The sequence below is a fragment of the Petaurus breviceps genome, unplaced genomic scaffold (assembly GCF_028583685.1).
Source record: "Petaurus breviceps papuanus isolate PSGF00001 unplaced genomic scaffold, PetGlider_PUasm1.0 156, whole genome shotgun sequence".
In the NCBI taxonomy this organism is placed as follows: Eukaryota; Metazoa; Chordata; class Mammalia; order Diprotodontia; family Petauridae; genus Petaurus; species Petaurus breviceps.
Window position 1 is genome coordinate 7,538,806 of NW_027185720.1, and position 21,613 is coordinate 7,560,418.

The following is a 21,613-nucleotide window of genomic DNA, read 5'->3' on the forward strand; positions in this document are numbered from 1 at the left end:
ACTGACGAGCGAGGCTTTGAGTCCTGCATCGGCTGTGACTTGAGTCACGACAAAGTTCTCATCCAGAAATCTTTTCCCATTTTCTCTTTGTGTGCTCAGCATTTGCACTGTGATGTCTCTAGTCTTCAGGGTTTTTTGACGTAGTAGAATAAATTTGAAACTTAGAGGAATCTTTCTGGTAGCAAAATTAGGGCCTATTTTTACTTTTCAAAGGAAAACATCTTATTACAGATGATGACAGTGCATGTCTTGTTTTTGCAATGACAGATTCAGAGTAATCAATTCTAAAAGAAGACTGAGATCCCTGTTTCTAAGGAACAGGAAAATGAGGACCTTTTACCCTTCATCTACTTAATATTTGTCAAGTCACTGCTATCTATTTGCATATCATCCTTTTTAGGACTGCCTCCTTTGTGGCTACCATGGCAGAAAGGGAACTCCCTAGTGGCCTTGTTGTAACAGTGGTTGACTAATAAAACCCATTATTATTTTTTGAAATTTTCTTTCAGATCAACCAAGGTACAAATACATACAATTATTGCATTGGTTTTCTACTACTAAGTTTATTTAATTACTTTATGTGGTACTGTATGTTCACCTTGGCACAGTCAAATTGAACTGTTGAGGAAATGAATTGATTTTTTAAAGAGTGGATGAATCACAAATTGTCATCCCTTATTTTTCTTATATGAACTCCCAAGACTGTGTGAGCGCTTTTGTTAAAATAGGGTGATAGTGCCGAGTCTTCATCTGGCTGTTAGTGTACAAGTTTGTTTTTTTTTACTCATTAGTGAGGCAAAATGATTTGAGGTACCTGGAGTACAAAGGGTCCCACATAAAGCTAGTTTTTAGATGTCTACATTATGTCTGTGAGGTAAAATAGTTGGGCATGTTGCTGAAGTTTCCATAGCGATCCTCTTTCTTTGTAGCTCTCACTCGATTGATAGCTAACTAGGCTGTAAGGCAGGACTTTGGCCTTCAGAGGTGGAGAGTTTTTGATGAGTCTGCTGTAGTCATCATCATCGTAGTTTGAAGAGGAAGTGTTTAGTTCTTTTGGGCATTAACTCTGTTTTCCAAACATGTGGTGTCATTTATCAGACACCCTGCACATCTTGGCCTGAAAGCTGAAAAATACCTGGAAGGGCCAAGCTGTCCTTATGAAAGAGTGGTTTGGTCCAGACCAAGAGGAGGGGAAGAGAGAGGCCCATGGCCCTTCAGGAAGGACTTCTTCACTAAAGTTAAACACTGGGACGTGCTGTCAGGGACACCAAAGGGATTTCTGCCTCTAACCATTGAAAAATTTTTTCTTTATTGATGTTTTCTGTTTCTTAAATCACCATGATATCTCATGTATCCCTCTTCCTTCTCTTCCCCCTCCTTGAGAGTGATTCCATATGACAAATAGCATTTTTTTTAAGAGGGGGGAAAAAAAGCACAACTGATCAGTACATTGAGAAAGTCTGAAAACACGTGTGAACTTGTATGCTTCCCACCTCCATGAAGGAGTAGTTTGAAAGTATCTTCATTTGACTTCCATTTGACTTGATAATTTTGTTACATTTGCTTTTAGTTGTTTGATGTCTTGTCGTTATTCCCACTTAAATTGTTGTTAGGGTGTATATTGTTTTCTTGGCCCTGCTTTCTTCACTTTGCATCAGTTCATAAAAAGCTTTCCATGCTTCTCTGTATTTATTTTACAGCACAGTATTGCCTCTAATCATTTTGAAAAACAGGATGTCTTTCTTAGAAGGCTCGAGTCAAGTTTGTGTGTCTGTGTCTGTGTATAAAAACCAGTTTATTGTTAAAATGATCTTCATTCATTGACCAGTGATTTGATGGAGTGATTGTTCCAAATCCTCATTGGAATTCTCCTTATCAATGAAAGCAGTTATAAAGAAGTTAGGCTTTTACAGTAAACCCAGGAAAAAAATGATGTGGACCAGTGTGGTTATAATATGAGTGAAAAGGGATTGATAGATGGGAGGAAGCTGATGATGCCATCAGACATGGGCTAGTACAGCATCCGCTCAGTGAGACCTACAGGCATCTGGCCATCCATAGTGGAAAACCCAAGTGGGGGGAAGAACACCACTTACCCACATAGCAATCTGCCATTGTATTAGCTGCCCATTGAGTTCGTCAATCACTAATGTATCTTGGATCGACTCTATAGATAGTGAGTCAGAATTGAATGAGAGAAGAGATTGTGCTGACCTGAACTTGTGAAGTGGTTGTTTCAGAGATCTTAAGATCTTGTCTGCAAGAAAACCCCCTATTTCCCCCAAACACCAATTTTATTCCAGTCATTCCCTGTGGTTTCACATTTTGAAACATAGATCTCAGAAGAGTTGTCAGTTAGCCAAAAGACCATAGGAAGACATGTAGCAGGTATAAGGAGCTTGTAGCAAATCTCCAAAGATAACACGCATATACATCATGGTGTGAAAGACCATGTATAAATGGAAAACGAGATGGTCTGATCTTATAGCAAAAGTGAGGGATAATGGGCAGCCCAGACCCTACATTGGTATCCATACAATATGAAAAGAATGAATACAAAATCCCTGGTGTGTTAGATAGTCCTATGGAGAATGTATAGAAGCACATTACTGATAATGACAGATGATGAGAACGCTTGGTGGGACTGCTGTCTCTGCCAGTGGAGGGAGGATCACCTCATTGAAGGGTGGAGAAAGAGAGGTTGAGGCTCAGACACTTAGCCGGACCAGAGGGCCCTTTAAGGACCATGGCCACTTTATGATTATAGTCAAGATGCTTAATAACTGTTAGACTGACACTGGACTAGAACGCAGCTCTTCCTAACTCTGAGACCTTTGCTCAGTTTCCATTATGCCAGGTCTGCCTTTCATGTATGTGCATGTGTATGTTGATAAAGCTTTGATTCTGCTGATTTCATTCTGTGTCACTTTACATTGGCCCCTGTTTTCTTGTATGCTTAATATTTAGAATTTTAAGGCATTTTAATATTGTTTACATTAATAATCCATAATTGATTTGGCCATTCTTCAATTTTGGAATATAGGTTTTTTCTGATTTTTTTTTTTTTGCTATTACTAGTAGAACAGCTATGACTATTTTTGTGCATTTGTGTCCATTTTTCCTTTTTTAATTTTTTTTTGGGGGGGGGTAAAGTCCCATCAGAATATCTTCACTGGCTTGTAGAGATAGTTATTAAGAGTGGAGAGGGCTAGATCTGACTTCAGGAAGATCTGGGTTCAAATTCTACCTCAGATATTTACAAGCTATGTGACCCTGGCCAAGTCAGCCCCTTTTGCCTCAGTTTCCTTATGTGAAAAGGGGAATCAAGAGTAATATCTCAATAGGCAACATTTATTTGGGGGTGTGCAGGATCTAGAATGTAGATGAGAAAAATGAAAAAAGCAGGAAGACGAGCACTTCCAGATCTCCAATTATATTATAAAGCAGTAGATCAATGCAACAGGCTAGGTGAGGAAGAATAAGGAATAAGCACACCTAATACACCTGAAAATGCACATGAACTAGGACAAAAACTCCTTCTTTGACAGAAATTGCTGGGAAAATTGGAAAGCAATATAGTAGAAAGTAGGTCTAGACCAAATCTTATACTATTATACACAGTAAATTCAAAATGGATATCTAACCTGAATATTAAAGATTATGCTATTAACAGAAATGAGAAGAGAAGCTATTCGTTTAACTTTGATGGCTCTGGGCAAGGGGTAAACTCTTAACCAAACAAGGGATAGGAACAACAGCAAAAGATGAAATAGATAATCTTGATTACATTTTATCAAGTTTTGCATGAACAAAATTAATGCAACTCGGATAAGGAGGGATTCAGTTGACTGGGAAAAACATCTTTCTGTCCAATGTCTGATATCCAAAATACACAGGCAGCTAACATAAATGTGTAAAATCAGAAGCCATCCTCCAGTGCATAATGGGACAAAGGGCCAACATAAATCAAAACAATCCTCAAGTTTTACCTCACACCCAGCAAAAAGGCAAAGATGGCAGAAGATGAGTATAGTTATTATTGTAAGAGTTGTGGGAAGATGGGCACACCAGTGCATTGTTGGTGGAGCTGTAAATTGAACCAGTCTGTAATTATACAAAGGAAATGACTAAAATGTCCATTCCTTTTGACATGGAACTCATACCTAACCATGTATCCTAAGAAGATCGATGGCAAAGAGGAAGGCCCCATATGTACCACCATATTTGTAGCAGCACTTTTTGTGCAGGGAAAGAATTGTAAACAAAGAAGATGCATATCAGTTGGGAAATGGCCAAACAAAATGTGGTATATTAAATGTAATTGTATATTGCTGTGTTGTAAGTAATATAAGTCTTAGTAATTTAGCCAGTGTAATGAAGCTAAAGGCTCTGGGGCTCCCATTTTGTTAGTAGTTGTTTTATTTTACTTGTTTTAATCACTTATCTTTCTGGCTAGATAACCCATTTGTTCAGAGACCTATATGAATTATGTCTCTGTATTTTCAGAGTCTCAGATACCTTTTATTTTCAGAATCTTTAAATATCCATATCCTCTCTTCATAAAACATGTGTTTTTGTGGTAGGTGGGTTGGTAATTCTTTTTAAAAATCTTTTATAAAAATTTGTTTTTATTGATAAATATTTTTTAATCAATAAGTTGCCTAAATTTCCCCTAATATCCTTCCTTTGGCTTTTCCAGAGAGCCATCGCATTCTTCATTTTGAATTCGTTCCAACAGCTTCTTTGCCCCAAAGTCAGCTGTGATCTTTATAGTTTTTCCTTAAATAAGCTGATACTTCTGGAAGCTTATAGAATTTTTCCATATTTGTTACTGTATTAGAGTTTAAATGTGATATGTGTAGACAGTAACATCTTTGTGAATGTCCTGTGGATTATGTTTGCATTTCACTGGTTTTTCTAGTTATGGGGAATTTACTAGTTTGGGGTGATTTACTAGTTATGGGGAATTCTTAGTTATGAAGAATTACTAGTTATGGGGGATTACTGGTTATGGAGAATTACTAGTTATGGGGGATTTACTAGTTATGGGAGATTTTCTTTGGTAAATTCTTGAAATGTAGTATCCAGATTCTTTTGCTTTTCCAAGTTTTTGATGCCATCAATAATCTCACAGTTGCTGCATGGTGTTCTGTTTCCTAGGTCTGTTGCTTAGATCTGTAGACTTTTGTAATAGTATTGACAAATCTAATGATTTACCTCCCATTCTTTTGGAGCTGTGCGTTTAGATGTTCTGCATTGTGTGCGGTTTTTTCTGCTAGACTCAGTTTGCTCTTTGCTTTTGGGATTTTCTCTTTTACACATTGGGCGTTTCCTACATTATTTCTTCTTTCTCTTTTTTTTTTTGGTACTTTATTCTTTATTAATTTGTTTGTTTCCTTTTAGTTTGCAGGATTCAATTCCACAATTCCTTGAATTTCACATTTTGTTCTCCTCCCTCCCCTCCTCCCCCCCATCCCCCATGGCGGCTTATAGTCAAGTATAGGATCTGTAAATACTTTCACATTATACATTGGTCAGGTTATAAGGACGGATTGTACCAGTTGGAATGAAAAATGGTAAAGAGGACATAAAACCAAATAAGAGAACGAAAAATATCAGGTATTTTGCTTCCACCTGGATATAAACTTAGTTCTTTCTAGTTCTTTCTCTGGATGCACATATTTCTCTCCATCATGCGTCTTTTGGGATTGACTTATATCACTGCATTGCTGAGAAGAGTCCAGTCTATCAAAGTTGGTCATCACACATTCGTTGTGTCTGTAATTGTGTACAAATTCTCTTTTTTTTTTCAACATGTCTTGCTTATCTATCCTAGAACATCTCTTGGGACATCTTGTGTGGTTTCTCCTTATCATCTGTTACTCTTGGTATTTTAGCTGATTCAATTCTAGAGTATTTAAAAATATTGTCTGCCCTATTTGCTGTTACCGTTTCAAAATTTTGTTTGGTTTTTACTTTCTTAATGTCTGTTTTTAATTCTTTTTCTTCTCTTTGTTAGTTCCTGTTTGTTATTTTCTCCTGTGAGGAGCCTGGCCCCCTTCACTTCTTTCATTCTGCCATCTTGACACAATCCAACCCTTTGCTTTCAATAAAACTTTAGTGAATCTTTTTAAGTAAAATTTAAAAAAAAATCATTTTCAATGTCTGTATGCAAATTGTGTCAAGTACCAGAAAACTGATTTTTAAAAATAGATCCTTATTTTATTTTCAGATTTACTAATTCCAAAGCCAACAATTTTACAAACAGCCTGGCCTATTTAAAAGCATGTGAATGCTTGTTTGTCATAAATACGTGGGAAAATGATTGGTTCAGTCATCGGTCAACAAACATTTATTAAGTGCCTGTTATGTGCAGGGTACTCGGCTGTGTTGGGGATAAAGGAAAAAAAAGGCAAAAACCAGTGTCTTCTATCAAGGAGCTCACAGTCTCATGGGGTAACCACTATGCAGACAATTGTGCACAAACAGAATATGGATAGGATAAACTGGCGAAAATCCACAGAGGGAAGGCACTAGCATGAAAGGGGATGGAGAAAGGCTTCCTGTGGAAGGCAGGGTAGATTTGAAGGAAGCCAGGAGAGAGAGGTGATTGCTAGGCATGGGGAAGAGCCAGTGAAAGTCATAGTTCTGGTAGCTCACCTGCAATGCTTCACAACAGTTTTCATTTTCTCCTTTATTTAAGTCAGTGTTTGGGGAATTATTTCTCTTCATATTTTTCTCTTTCAAAAACCCCAGGATTTAGTTTTAAATTTTTTGTGTGATATTTATGATATTACTGAAACATGAAACTGTTTTAAAAATTTGACAACATACACTCCATTCAGATTACCAGAAATAATTTCACATAACAAACATTTATTAAAAACCAGTGTATAAGGTCATGTGATGGGCATACAGATATAAAGATAAAAGATAGTGAAGGCCCTTGTAGCAAGAAGTTTATGGTCTAAAGGGGGAATAGAATCTGCCCACATATCAGTATGATATGAGGCAGAAGATGATGGAGTGCAGGGAGAGATCTAGGAAAAGTGCCACAAGAATTTTGTGGCTGGGGGATTAGGGAAGACTTCTGGGAGGGGGGACGCCTTATCTTCAGCTTGAAGGGAGGAGATGGAGTGTACCTCACACAAGAGAGGCAGGGGGTGAGTTTGAGGAGATAAGAAGTAGCTTCATTTGGTTGGGGTCCAGTTTTTGAAGGGAAATCAAATGAAATAATCCTGGTTTTGAAAGTAGGTCAGAAACAGATTGTGGGCTCTCAGTACCAATTGAAGGTATTTGTATTTTATCCTTGGGGATAGTGGAGTCCCTGATGGTTTTTTAATTCAGGAGTAACATCATAAGCTATGTGCTTTAAGAAGAGATGAGGAGTTGAAGGTGAGCTGTATTACAGTCGTCCAGCTGAGAGGATGTGCTGGGGGATCCTGGAGGATGAATGTAAGAGAGGGCAGAAGGACGGCACCTGGAGGCCTTCATTTCTTCAGGAGCCTGTCAATCCTCTGCCTCACCTAGAAGGATGGCAGTGTCCTCAATAAAACATGGATGTGGGGAGGCAGCGCAGGTTTTGTTTAGGGTGCAGGGAGGGATGCCCCTTAGAACTGCTGATCATACGAGAGCCATATAGCTGGGGAATCATTTGCATAAAACTGATAATTAAAGCCTTAAAAAGGAATTAAATTGGAAAGAGTTTAGAGAGAAAAGAAAGGAAGGCTGAAGATAGAGCCTTTGGGGGCACCCACAGGTAGTGTAAGAATTGGGAAAGAAGAATCGCTAAAGGAGATGAAACAAGTGGTCAGGCAAGTCAGAGAACCTGGCGGGGGCAGTATAGCCAGAAGTGAAGGTAGTGGTCAGCAATGTCAGAGGCTTGGCAAAGGTCAAGGAGCAGAAGGACCAAGAAAAGCCCATCAGAATGGGCAGTTAAGAAGTCATTGGTGACCTTGGAGAGAGCTCTTTGGTAGAAAGAGAACAGAAGGCAAATTGCTGAGGGAGGTCACTGTAGATAACCCTAGCCTGGCCTGATACCCTCCCTGTGTGGTGGAGGGAAGAGGTGGTCCCCGAAGGTCACTCCTCATATGTGTATGGGGCATACACACACGTACATCCTCCACACACATATGTACGTATCTGTATGTATATCCAGTTGTGTGTGTTTGTTTTTGAGGCTGCACAACTTCCTCATGTTTGTAGGTAGCAGGAAATGAACCAGCAGAGGAGAAATCGAGGGAGAGGGAGGATGACAGAGGAAGGTTCTGGAAGAGCTGGCATGGGCCCAGTGAAGGGTCAGCTCTAGCACAGGGCAGGCACCTTCTTCCTCTGAGACAAGATGGCGAAGAGAGCCAAGAGGTCAATCTCCTGTGGAGAGATGCCTCCCCCATATTTGTTTTTCTTCTGTATCTGAAGTCTGTGCCTCAGTTATTTATGGCTTTCTTGCTTGGTTGGTCTTTCCAGTTTTATTCAGTTATCTGATCATTAATGTCCCCTTAAAAAAGGTGAAGTAGAAAAAACATAGATGGATCCATTATTTTGTATATGTTTTTCTGAGAAAAACCAACAGAAAACATTTTTTACCAAAGTATTTTTTTGACCAATAAGAAGCCACCTTTTCCATCCTACACTCATTGTCTACCCAGTGGGTGAGCTTTCCTTTTTGTCCTTGTCTCTGGTTTCAGCTTCTGTCGTCCTGCGGCCTCTTTGCCTGTGGTGTGGGACAGCAAGGCTCCGCAGAACACCCTTTGCTAGGGGCTGAATCCACCTCCCTGACGCAACAGTGAAGTTATTTGAAATACGGCATTCTCCCAAATTTGGTCTCATCAAAGCAAAAGGAGAAGGTGCCACGCTTTTCGTTTATGCTTGTCCCTCCTGGTTTGTGACTTGATATATCATAGAGAATATTTTCTGCACTCCCTCCAGGTGCCTTATTCAAGTCGGCAACTGCTTTTTGGTTCTTCTGAATCATTGTCATGTTCTGTGGATCTTTAGGCCATTGGGTATCTTTCTGGAAGATAAAATGACCATTCAACAGACACTCTGATTCACACTGCTAATTACTAGAGGAAATGCACATAAGTAAGATACAGTCCTTGCCCTCCCAGGGCTTACTGTCTAGTAGAGGAGGCCATGGCGCTATGCATCAGAGAGAGATGATGAGGGAAAACAACTTATTCCTAGGGGAGAATTTTATCTATTAAGAGAACAGAGTTAATTTGGTTTGGAAATATGTGCCCTCCTTCTGTATGCTGAATTATACCTCGATTAACCAGAATCTTGGGAAATTTTTTTTTGTTGCGGTTAACAGAATGTTTCAGTTAATTCTCAGAATTAACCTTCAAACTCGCTTTTTGTTGCAAACTTTGTCAAAGATTCTAATTGTGGGAGATCCTTTTCTGCCTTAGTAGGAAACAGGGAGTATAGTGTGACAGAAAGAAACGTACAGTTAAAAGGCCCTGGTTTTGAAACCGGGAGCAGCCACTTACAAAACTGTTATTGGGCCTTTCGTCTGTCTTGGTATCAGTTTCCTCTCTTCTGTAAAAGAAGTCAGTCTCAGTGGATGATCTCTGAGATTCCTAGTTATGACTCAGATTCTCTTGAAATGTGGAAGAGTATATTTCAAATAATTGCAGATAAAAGAAGATACCTTTTACATATTTTATGTTGGAGCAAGAACATGGCATAGCAAATCAGTAAGCATTTATTAAGCACCTGCTGTGTGCTGGGTACCATGCTAAGACCTAGGGACCAGGAATGCTAAGAACCCTTCCCCTGCCCTCGAGGACCTCACGGTCAGATGCCAAAGAAAACAAGTAAAGAAATAGGTGCCTGTGAGACGTAGGTGGTGTAAATGGGGGCACTGTCAGTGGGGAAAGAGGCTTCCTCCAGAAGGGGAGATTGAGCTGAGCATTGAAGGAGGCCAGGGAAGCTGAGGATGAAGGAGTTGTGTGGACAACAGCTGAGACAAAAGCATGGTGTCAGGAAAATGGAGCATCCCGTGTAGGCGTTACTGGGGAGGCGAGTAAAGAAAGGGTGAGTGTGAGAAGGCTGGCGTGTTGGGGAAGGGCTTTCATTGTTTATGTCTTATCATCAAGGTCAATCGGGAGCCACTGAAGTTTCTTGAATAGGGAGATGATGTGGTCATTTCGTCCTTGTATTTTATAGGAAAGCCATCACGGGAGCTGAGGGGAGGGCAGATTAAAATGAGGAGGCATTGTGGGTGGACTGAAGTGCCTGGGAGGGTGGTTAGTGCCCTTAGCAGCAATGGGAAGACTGGACAGGAGGGCAGGGTTTTGGGGGAGAGGTGATGGGTTCTGTTTGGTGCCATGTTGAGTCTGAGAAATTCAGAAGGCAGTTGGTGATGGGAGAGCAGGACTCAGAAAAGAATTCTGGGCTGATGGGTAAAGCTGGGAGTTGTCTCCACAGAGATCATTAAATCCTTGGGAGCTGATTAGATCTCTAAACAAGTTAGGCAGTGAGGCAGATTCCGTCAAAAGGCCACACTTGAGGACCTAGAGGACCACATGTGGCCATGCCACAGGCCCCCACCCCTGCTAGAGCCTTAATCTTTTTTGTGTCATGGGACCCCTTTGGAAGTTTTAAGCCTTTTTGGGCCCCTTTTCAGGCTAAGGGTATTAAATGAATAAAATAAACTACACAGGATTATGAAAGAAATCCATTATATTGAAATTGTTGTTAAAATAATAAAAACAAGCTCATGGACTCTGGGTGAAGAACTCCTGGAATAGAAGGCCCAGAACAGGCCTAATCTGACCTGAAAGAAGATCCAGCACAGGAGACCAAGGAGGGTGGTTAGACAGGAGATGGAGGGTGGGGGAAGGAATAGCACCGTGCAAGCTTACAGAGAGCATCCAGGAGAGATTGGTGGTGGGCAGAGTCCCAGGCTGCAGAGAGGGACGAGTATTGAGGGAGAGATTAGATCTGGCAGCTGTGGAGAGGGCAGTCAGTCAAAGGAGGAGGCCAGGAGCCAGGTGACTGGGGGTGTAAAATCAAGTCAGAGAAGACGGACACAGTCCCTGGGGGCCAGGAACCTGGGCTGCTACCTTAGCCTTTGCCATGTATGATCCTGGGCGAGCCACTTCCATTCTCAGTGCTGTAGTCAAAGCTAAAACTATCCCTCAAAGAGACAAGGAAGCTCTCTGTTGGCAGAAGGTGTTTCCTCATGTGTGAGTCTCCTTTATTAAGGAAATCCCCCATCTATCCCTGTCTCTGTCTTGTCACTTTACTGGATCTTCCTAAGAACTCTGTGCCATAGGAATTGTAAGTCTGGATCCCTGTTTTCAGTGCCCAAGGCAGGATTTAAACCCAGGCTTTTCCAGAGTCAAAGTCTGTTTCTACTATATATTGTATTTTATATAATACGTTTATATAGTCTAAATTAACGAAGTTACTTTAGATTTGTGAAAGGTTCTAGAAAAAAAGAATACTATATACATTTCAGCTATTTCCAACAGTTCTGTTTCTCTCCCCTCCCACAACTTCAGAATTGCCATTAATTTTACATTTCCAGTCTAAAAGAGAACTCAAGGCAAATTCAAGGAGGAAAAATCAGAGATGAATGAAGAACCTTGGATGTTTGAGCTTCCGACGAGACCTGAGAGATTATCTAGTAATCCAGCCCTTCCCCTTTACAGATGAAGAGTGGAGGTTCCAGAGGGAGTCACCCAGCAGGATAGTCAGGCAGTCAACAAACATTTCTGAAGGTCTGCTACACAGCAGACGCTCTGAAAAGTGTCTTCTGGGGATGGAAAGAGAGGCAAAGTCCAGCACGTGGCAGAATCAGGACTAAGGCTGGAGTTCTGCCTCTGAGCCCATCGCTTTGTCCACTCTCCTGAATGGTCAGAAGCATTTTGATGCCAGTGTACGAGATAAGAACTGCCTTGTTCAAGCCTTTCTACAACGAAGCTTTTTTGGTTTGGTTTTGTGCAACCAGAAAACATCAGATACTGCATTTGGAAATTGGTTATGTCCTGGCAAGCCTTTCCAGTTCAGCCTTTGCTTTAGTTCTCAAAAGGAAGAATGTGAATGCAAAGGGAACTTTTGCCCAACTTCTGAGAACCACATTATCGCCCTGCCTGGAGAGGTTTAGTGAGCTTACTCCCTGTTTCTTGATCTGGCAGAATTCCAGACAAATGTGTGCATGGACAAGCTTCAGCGCCATCTGGAATTCACAAAGACCTGCACTGCTGTTTGCCACCTTGAAACACTTACTGATAAAGAGATTTTCCTCAAGCTGTTAAGCACTTTCTTAGTGTATAAAGCTCTTTTAAAAACTAAGATATTACTGGGCTCCTATAGAATGGTGAAAATAAAATGCTCAAATGTTCTACAAGTGGGCTTCTTTTAGCTGTACCATGAAATGAGAGATGATGGCATCCAGTAAAATTAATCTTGTAGCAATAATAGTTGGACCCTAGGATCCTTTATGTATCTTTGAGTAATACTCAGTGCCTGAGATTGCGCCCTTTAGCTAGGCACTTTCCGCTTGTCTGTCATGGTGGCTGGTCTCCTCCACCTTCCGTCGTTATTAAGAATTCATACTAGGATATTTTAAAACTTTGCAAAATGTACCCAGAGCGATTATTTCCCTCTCCTTATCGAGGTTCTTCCCAAGCTGCAGCATGGGCTGCCAGTGCCAGATGGCACTGTTTCTGAGAGAAGAGTTGGCTTTTGCTTAGGAGTAATACCGGCAAACAATGCCAAATTAGCATAAGCAAATGTCAGCGAGTTAGCACAAAGCCAGCCCTCTTTCTGCCTTTTCTTCCTTTCCTAGGCCATGGGTGTTGAGAGTGACCAAGAAATTGTACAGATGATCGGCACTGAGGAGCACGTGATGGCGGCCTTCGGTCCCAGTTTGGAGGAGTGCCAGAAAGCTCAGATTTTCACACAGATGCAGGTGTGTCTTTTCATATCTGTGCTTGGCCATGACATTAAGATGGAAACTCAACATTGCTCATTTCTGTAGGGATTGATGCAGCGTCTCCTGTTTGGAGAAGTTGTGAGTGAGAGTCGAGAGAGCTTATGGGGGAAGGGGTGGGCGAAGGGAGATGGGAGGAAGGAGGGCACCCATCCACAGAATATGGATACCCAGGATGTCCTGGTGAGGAGAATGTGGAGCCAAGAAACTCCTGTTGCAATGAGAAACCAGGAAGCCCATTTCTTAGGGTACTTGGATAGACCGTGCAGTTTATTCTTCCTGCTCTAAGGGGCTTTGCTTTAGTTGATGGTTTTTCCCATGGCTGCCTCTCTTGACATTCCTATTCAGCCATCCCCTTCCTCTGGGACCCCCATCCAAGCATCCAGCTGTATGTGGTCCCTGTGAAACCACTGAAACTCCCCGAAGGGCCGTCCTGACACTCAGATGGAGGGGCGACCTACTCTGGTGCAGCGGGACCTGCCAGCCACCCCTAAAGTTTGCCGTTGTGAGAGCTGCTTCCTGCCCCGAGAATTCCACGATACTGTGGTGTGTCCCTGGCAGGGCTGTAGGGGTGCTGGACGAAATGTTCTTCTGAGACTTGTAGAACAGCTTGTTTTTTCTTTTAAATAGTGAACAGATTGATTTTATAGACAACATTAATGCCCTACTCTGTGTAGAGCTTGGTTCTTCCTAGAATATTTTGGATTTTTATTGCGGGTCTTAAGAAGTTGAGTTGTTCTTCCTTTCCTTCATCCCCTGGTTGATGAAGATAATTGGGGGCTGAAGGACTATAATTATTGGGCAATTTTGAGAAAAATTACTTGAATTCTAGAGTTCAGTGTTTCTATGTCCTATCACTAATTAAGATTATTATTATTTTGCCCATTTAATAGTCCTTTGACTTGGAGTTTTATCATGGGCAGTCCTCAGTCTAATAATTCTAAGCTGAAAAAGCCCTGACCAGATGTTTGGTAGTGTGAGGAGGGCCTGGTGAGAGGGCATCTGGAGCAGCCCAAGAGGATTAGGGAGTGAGTGACTCATTCACAGTGTCGGGCTCTGGCCCAGCGCAGTAGGCCGTGGGTGTGAGCCCTTCATCACCAGCTATCTGCCAGTGCCACCAGCTCTTCCAGACCAGCATGTCCAAGAGGGAGCCCACAGTCACCCCCTACAGCTGGTCATTTCCCTGTCCACCCAGTGATCTGGGTTCAGGGTCCTAGAAGTGGTTGTAAGTTAGACTTTCTGGAGATTATAAAAGGAGGGGTGAGAGCTCTTTTTCTGAGATGATTTATGAGTGATCTTTCCTACAGCACAAGCTTGAGGGGTTCTCCAGGGTTGCCAAAATTCACCGGTTCAGTTTCTTCATATCTTTAGTCCCCATCTGCCAAGCACAAGGTCAATCCATCATGTACTATAACCACAGTGTTAGGACTGGGTGTAGGAAGAGGGGGCCTAACCTCATGCATCAAAGGGTGACCTTGGAGTCACAAAGACCTGGAATCATGTCCTGCCTCTGACACATTTTTACTCTGTCACCATGGGCAGATGTCACTTAACTTCTCAGTACCCCAGGCATCCGTCTGGCACTCACCTTACCAAAGGTCCCTGTTTGTATTTATGAATTAATTCCACATTGGGCATTCCCAGTATTGTTGAAGTCAGAGATTTGGATACTGTTCCTCCCTTCTCCCCCCAAATAATTAAATAGATACACCTACATATCTACATATACACAGTGACTGTGTCTTTATATCTGTGTCTCTCTGTCCCTTAGATGACATTATCTTTCTCCCCAACTCCTTTCTCTCCCCCCACCCCAATTTCCTTATTCATGTCAAGGGTGCCCGCCGTCCTCCCTATCACTCTGCCTCATTGTCATCCTTGACTCTTTGCTTAAACTTGGTCCTGTTGCCAGAGGTTGTTTTTTCTACCTTGTCTTCTCTCCCAGATGTCCCCATCTGTCCACTTTTACAGCCAATAGCCAATAGCCTCCTCACCCCCTGCCTGACTATTGCAGTAGCTTTCAGTTGGTCTCCCTACCCGAAGTCTGTTAGCCATTTATGATGATTTTCCTAAGGTGTTCTGACCATGTCATCTCCTTGCTTAATGAATTCCAGTGGCTCCTTCTTTCCTTAAGGATCAGATATAAAGTCCTCTGTTTGGCCCAGAAATCTTTTCACAACCTGCTCTTCCAACCTCTCCAGTCTGCTTACATTTTATTCTCCTTCATGTACGTGGGGATTTAGCTCCATTGGCCCATTTACTGTTCCATTGCATGATTTTCCATTTCCTGTTTCTGGGCTTTTGCATTGGCTGGCCAGCCCCCATGTCTAGGATGTTTCCCTCTTTAACCTTGCTTCTTAATTTCTCTGACCACCCTCCAGACTCATCTCAAATCCCACTATTTTCAGGAGACCTTTCCTGGTCCAAGAGATAACTTACCTTCCATCTGCTATGAATATATATCTTGTTTGTTATTTAAATAATAATGACTGATAAGGTTAATTTTTAAAAGATATATTAAGATTTAGTCAATTTGCTTTGCATAATCAGATGTTGCTCTCTCTAATAAAAGTTAATGACTAGCATACCCATTAATTAGCTCCTTGAAAATATATTAGCAGATCAGCTTTCTGGGAGGAGGTTAGTTCCAAAGAAATAAGATGGCGGTGATTGGCCAAATAATGATATAGCAGGGTTTCCCAGTGTTGCTGTGTGGTTTGGTTATGCTGTATTAATGAGGTTATTAAAACCCCCCTGGCTAGGGCAGTGCTGTGTGGGTATGCCAGTGTTGTCCATTTTCCACATACAGTTGGCTACATTTATGAATGCTACTTGATGATAAAGTCATTTCAGCACCACTATGATTTTAACTTGTTTTTCAGGCCCTGAAATATATAGGAAACAAAGTAAGAAGACAACGAATGTGGGGAGGGGGACCAAAGAAGACCAAGATGGAAGAAGCAAGAGAACTGTTGGCTTCAACCATTCTCACCCATGTGCCAGTAAGTCAGGCCTTTAAAACTTAAAGAAAAAAATGCTGAAGTGTAACCCTTCATTAATGATATTTCTGTTGTGAAACTAAAAATGAATTTTTTTACTGTGACTCTAATTTTGACCCCTTTCCCTGAGAGGGAGCTTTAAAATGGCCTCAGATGAGTTTTTGAGTATACCAGGGATGTCACAGGGGCCTAGTGTTAGCCACTCATTTTTTAGCTGAACAAACAGAGCTCCAGAGAGTGATTTGTGCAAAGTCACACAACTAGATGTTGATGGAGCCAGGGCTAGAGAGCCCAGGTCTCCCGACTCCCAGATCTTTGTTGTATCTGACATCTTTGGTCTCTTTCCGTCTACAGGCTCATTCCCTGCTGCTTACATGATTCCCCCATCCTTAAAAAAAACAAAACCTCATTCAGTCCTGCTGTCCCTGATAGCCCTCATCCTATATCCTTCTTCCCCTTTGTGGCTAAACACCTTGAGAAAGTTGTCTGTACTTGGTGGCCCACTTCCTTTCCCTGACTTGACTTTACCCATCTGCTGCTGTCTGGCATCTTACCTTATCATTCAACTGAGACTACTTTCTTTGAGTTACTGAAGATCTCTTAATTGCCTGGTCTGAGCGGTCTGTCGTCATCCTTCCCGAGCTCTGTGCAGCCTTTGATAATCTTTTCTCGGATACTCTGTCCTCCCCATGTTCTTGTGACTCTGCTTTCCTGGTTCTCCTGGGCAGCTTGGTGCCCCGGGGGATGGAGCATTGGGCCTGAAGTCAGATTTGTGACCCCGGGGCACATCCTCCGTCAGCCTCAGTTTCCTCATCTGTAGAACAGGGATGATAGCTGCACCTCCCTCGCGGGGTCATTGTGAGGATCAGATAGGATTGTTCTCATGGTCCAGCCTGGTGCAGGCTGTCATTGCTTCACACCTGAACTGTTGCAGTAGCTTTCTGGGTGTCATTTGCCCCCAATTTCTCTTTATTCCAGTCTCTCCTTCACTCAGCTGCCTGTGTGATGTTCCTTAAGTACAGCTCTGACCAAGTCATATCCTCTTCAGTAAACCACCATGAACTTCCGTATTGCCTCCAGGATCATAGATAAAAGATTGGCATTTAAAGTCCTTTGCAGCCTGGCCTCTTCTGACCTTCCTTGGTGATCCTCCTACCCATCACTCTCATCTCCCGACTCCTGGCCTTCTCACCATCTGTCTGCCAGACCTGGAACTCTCTCTCAGTCTGCCTTGCCCTCCTGGCTTCTCTGTCCAGCCTCCTTCAAGATTCACCTCAAATTTGATGACTTTCCCAGTCTGATCTACTCCCTCTTTTCCCTGCTCCCGTATTTCCACCCTTCCCTCTGACATTCCTTCCAGTTGCTTTCCTCTGGCTTTTTGGTACCGGTTGTTTGCATGTTGTCTCCTCTGTGAAGCTGAGTTCCTCAAAGACATACTGTGTTTTGGCCTTTCTTTGCATCCCCAGCACTTAGTAGCCATGGCCGGACACAGAGTAAATACTTCTGAATGACTGGGCATAGTAGCCATTGGCTTTTCTTATATCTGGGTATATAGAAGAGAAATTTACATACAGAACAGCTCTAGTAGCAGGTTGTTTTGGTTTTATACAAGGCAGTGAAGCTTCAGGCTTAGAATGGGAGAGTGAGCTGGAGAATTTTCCCTGGAGTGAACTGAGAACGAGAGCTTCATTTCCAGATTGCTTTAGCCTTCATAACATATTACTGTATGTCTGGTAGTCAGCGCTTGGGAAATGCTTGTTGACTGACCAGGGAATGTGATCAGGGCCTGTTAGTTCCGAGACTGCGTGTCACAGCATGGCTTGCATGCAGAGACATTTCCCGTGGCATGCTGGCTTCTCCCTCTGTAGAGTTCGTTCTGGCTTCCTCAGCCTCAGGCCTGTCTCTCGGTCATGGTGACTTACTGCGGAGTTCAGAGTTCCAGTTCATTTTCTTTCGAAGACTGTTCTCGGTGCCTGTGCCTGCAAGTAGTCCCTCGGCATCGCCTGAGGATGCAGGAGCATTGTTCTGGCATTCTGCCAGCAGAGGTTGCCAGCTCTTTTCTTAGGTGAGAATAGCCTTTAAGAAATCAAAGAACATTGCTTTTGTTATTTTAGTTTAGTTGCAATGTTTCCCAACATTATATAACCTTTGAAAGAGGAAAAAGGAGAGAGGAGCCAAATGTGTTATAGAGCGCAGAGGGAGATTTGTTGTGGTTAAGATCTCATCACTGGTCACTTACCAAAGCTCCTGGAGAACCTGCCCTGTCCACCCAAAGGAAGAATGTGCAGTGACTTAGTCTGCTTAATGCACACTGCTTAATTTTTCCCATTTGATACAAAGATGAGTAATAGAATAGCAAAGTATTAGGAAGGTACCAGCTTGCCACACCTACAGTCAGAAAAATAAAATGTAAATTAGATCAAATTGAATAGGAGATTACATTGTCACAATACCAAGTTTTTCTTCAGATTGCCATAGTTTTATATTACTTCTCAAAGCCTGTTTTCTTTTGATTATATTTGGACTGTGATTTAGATGGAGAAGGCAAAGGATGTTTTCTTTTTCTTTTTTGCCTTTTGGAGGGAAATTGGGGTTAAGTAACTTGCCCAAGGTTACACGGCTAGTTTTTTTGTGTGGATGTTAAGTGTCTGAGGCCGGAACCGAACTCAGGTCCTCCTGACTCTGGGGCCAGCGCTTTACTCACTGCGCCACCTAGCCGCCCCAGGACTTTTCTTTTTCAAACAAACAAACAAACAAAAACCCCATAATTTCTTCTGTCTCTTCTTATTGATCCTTAATAGTTGTGGGTGTACAAGATGACAAAGCAACTTTTAGCATAGTATTTGTATTTTTACAAGTTTTAAAGTTTGCAGTTATTGAGTGTGTTACCCTAATAGGAAAACAGAACTAAACTTTCTAGAACATATAAAGAATCTGTAATGTCATGTGTTGTTAATGATATTCTTGGAAAAACCACACCCAAATACAAGGGCTGTTGTCCTATCTTGTCATTAAAAAGCCTTTCAACAAAAGTTCACCAAAAAGGATCTTACTAGGATCTTACTAAACATAGTAGCCAAGGCAGAAATGCATTGTATTCTCTTTGTTGTTCCATGAGCCACCTGTAAATCATCACTTGAAGCTGAGGGGTCCCTGGCAGCTGAGCGGCCCTGTGTGCATCCTGTGATTGCTGACTCACTTCTCACGACTGCACAGCCACTTCTTGGCTGCTTGTCTTGGAGGCTCGTGCCTGCTGCCTCAGTGCCCCCCCAGAAGAGATCCGTCTGGGGAGGGATGCGAAGACAGGGAATTCCTCTTTGTGACAGTTACTTAGCATGTATCCTCTGTGAAAACCTTTCTGTATTGTGCTGGTGCCATGAAGGCACAAGCACTTCTTAACCCATTTGGAAGAACTTCAGTTCCGTGATTGGTGACAGACTACGTATCGTCCAAGGAACAAGTTGTCACTGTCATCACCACATTGTCCACAGGATGATGAATTTTTTTGGCTACAGCACTCAAATATTATTTAGAGTGTGTATGTTGTATATTTGTGGCGTGTGTGTCTGTCTCTCTGTTTTGAAGGGGTGTGGAGGGAGCTGTATCTATGATGGTCCAGGGTGAATATCCACACCAGAGCTGTAACTTGTTCTGGGCAAAGAGGACTTTTCCCAGGGGCCTTCATCTTCTGGGGGCAGAGCCACATATCCTCTGCATTTCACCCTGTAGTCTTCTGTTGGCCCACTGTTCTATGGTATCACCACTTTTGGTCTGAAACCCTTTGTTGTAGTGCCACTCTCCTGAATCCTGTCTGCCCCCTCCACCTGCTCCCAACCACATTGGGGTGAGGGCCAACCTCTTTGAGAAATGAACTTCCCTCTCCCATACCCCACCACTCAACTCAACTGAACTCAACTTACCCTGCATGGGACAGTTCCTAACTATAGTTCTAACTCACACTACTGAAATCACAGATCTTTGAAGTATTTCTGATTTATATCCCTCCTACTTGCAAAAAAGATCTTAAGTGATACATAGAATAGTTACTATAAGTTATTGGGGCTTTTAGTTGATAAGCTGCTATCTTGCTACTGGACTGTGAGCTCCTTGAGGGCAGTAACAGTGTGTTATCAAAGCTTAGCTTACTGCAGAGTTCATAGCCAACACAGTGGCTTCTTTTTTTAAAAAAAATTTTAATTTTTAAAAATTTAATAATTATTTATTAATTTTTAGTTTTCAACATTCATTTCCACAAGATTTTGAGTTACAAATTTTCTCCCTATATTTTCCCTATGCCCACCCTAATATAGCAAGCCTACTTAATACCCCTTCCTTCCCCCAATCTGTTTTCTCTTATATCCTTCCCCAGCCCCTCCCCCCCAACTTTCTATTAGGACAAGATGGATTTCTATACCCCAGTGCCTGTATATCTTATTTCCCAGTTGCATGTGAAAAAAAATTTTTTAGTATTTGTTTTTAAAACTGATTTCCAGATACTTTCCCTTCTTCCCTCCTCACCCACCCCCACTGGGAAGACAAGCAATTTAATATAGGTTGTACATGTGTAATTACACAAAACGTTTCCATAGTAGTTATATTGTGAAAGATTAACTATATTTCCCTCCATCCTATCCCATCTCCCACTTATTCTGTTTTCTACTTTGACCCTGTACCTTTTCAAAAGTGTTTGCTTCTAACCACCCTCTCCCCTAATCTGCCCTCTCTTCTGTCATACCCTCTCTTATCCCCTTCCCCCTTACTTTCCTATAGGGTAAGATAACCAATTAGTGTGTATGTTATTCCCTCCTTAAGCCAAATTCAATGAGAGTAATATTGACTTATTCCCTTTCACCTTCCTGCTCTTCTCCTCCATTGTAAGTTTTCTCTTGCCTCTTTTACATGAGATAATTTACACTATTTTATCTTTCCCTTTCTCCTTCTCCCAATATATTCCTCTCTCACCTCTTAATTTTATTTTTTAGATATTATCCCTTCATATTCAACTCATCCTGTGCCCTCTGTCTATGTGTACATATACACACTCACATATATATTTATATACACATACACCCTCCTATACATACATATATATGTATGTATACGTATATTTACATATATATATATTCCCTTCTATTATCCCTATTCTGTTATCCTGAGAAAAGTCTTATGAGTTATAATTATCATTTTTTCATGTAGGAACGTAAATAGTTCAACTTTAATAAGTTCCTTATGATTTCTTTTTCCTGTTTACCTTCTCATGCTTCTCTTGCTTCTTGTATTTGAAAGTCAAATTTTCTGTTCAGCTGTGGTTTTCATCAAGAATGCTTGAAAGGGGTGGCCAGGTAGCACAGCAAGTAAGAGCACCGGCTCCAGTGTCAGAACGACCTGGAGATCGAATCCCAGGCTCAGACACTTAGGCACCCACCCAGAAACACCTGGCTGTGTAACCTTGAGCAAGTTACTTAACCCCAATTGCTTAGGGGCGGCCAGGTGGCTCAGCAAGTAAGAGCACCGGCTCCAGTGTCGGGATGACCTGGATCAAATCTGGCCTCAGATACTCAGCACCACACCCAGAAATAACTGGCTGTGTAAACTTGAGCAAGTTACTTAACCCCCATTGCTTAAAAAAAAAAAAAAGAATGCTTGAAAGTCCTCTATTTCTTTTTTTGTT

The 21,613-nt window shown here is 41.9% G+C and overlaps 1 protein-coding gene across 1 annotated transcript in view; it reads left to right on the top strand.

Annotated features, from left to right (window-relative positions):
- The window catches only part of POLR3B (RNA polymerase III subunit B), a 145,479-nt gene that overhangs the window by 19,689 nt on the left and 104,177 nt on the right, over positions 1-21,613 (top strand). The window contains exons 10-11 of the mRNA XM_069082161.1: positions 12,800-12,922; positions 15,826-15,945. Of these exons, the coding sequence (XP_068938262.1) occupies positions 12,800-12,922; positions 15,826-15,945 (243 nt within the window). The remainder of the gene's footprint in view (positions 1-12,799; positions 12,923-15,825; positions 15,946-21,613) is intronic.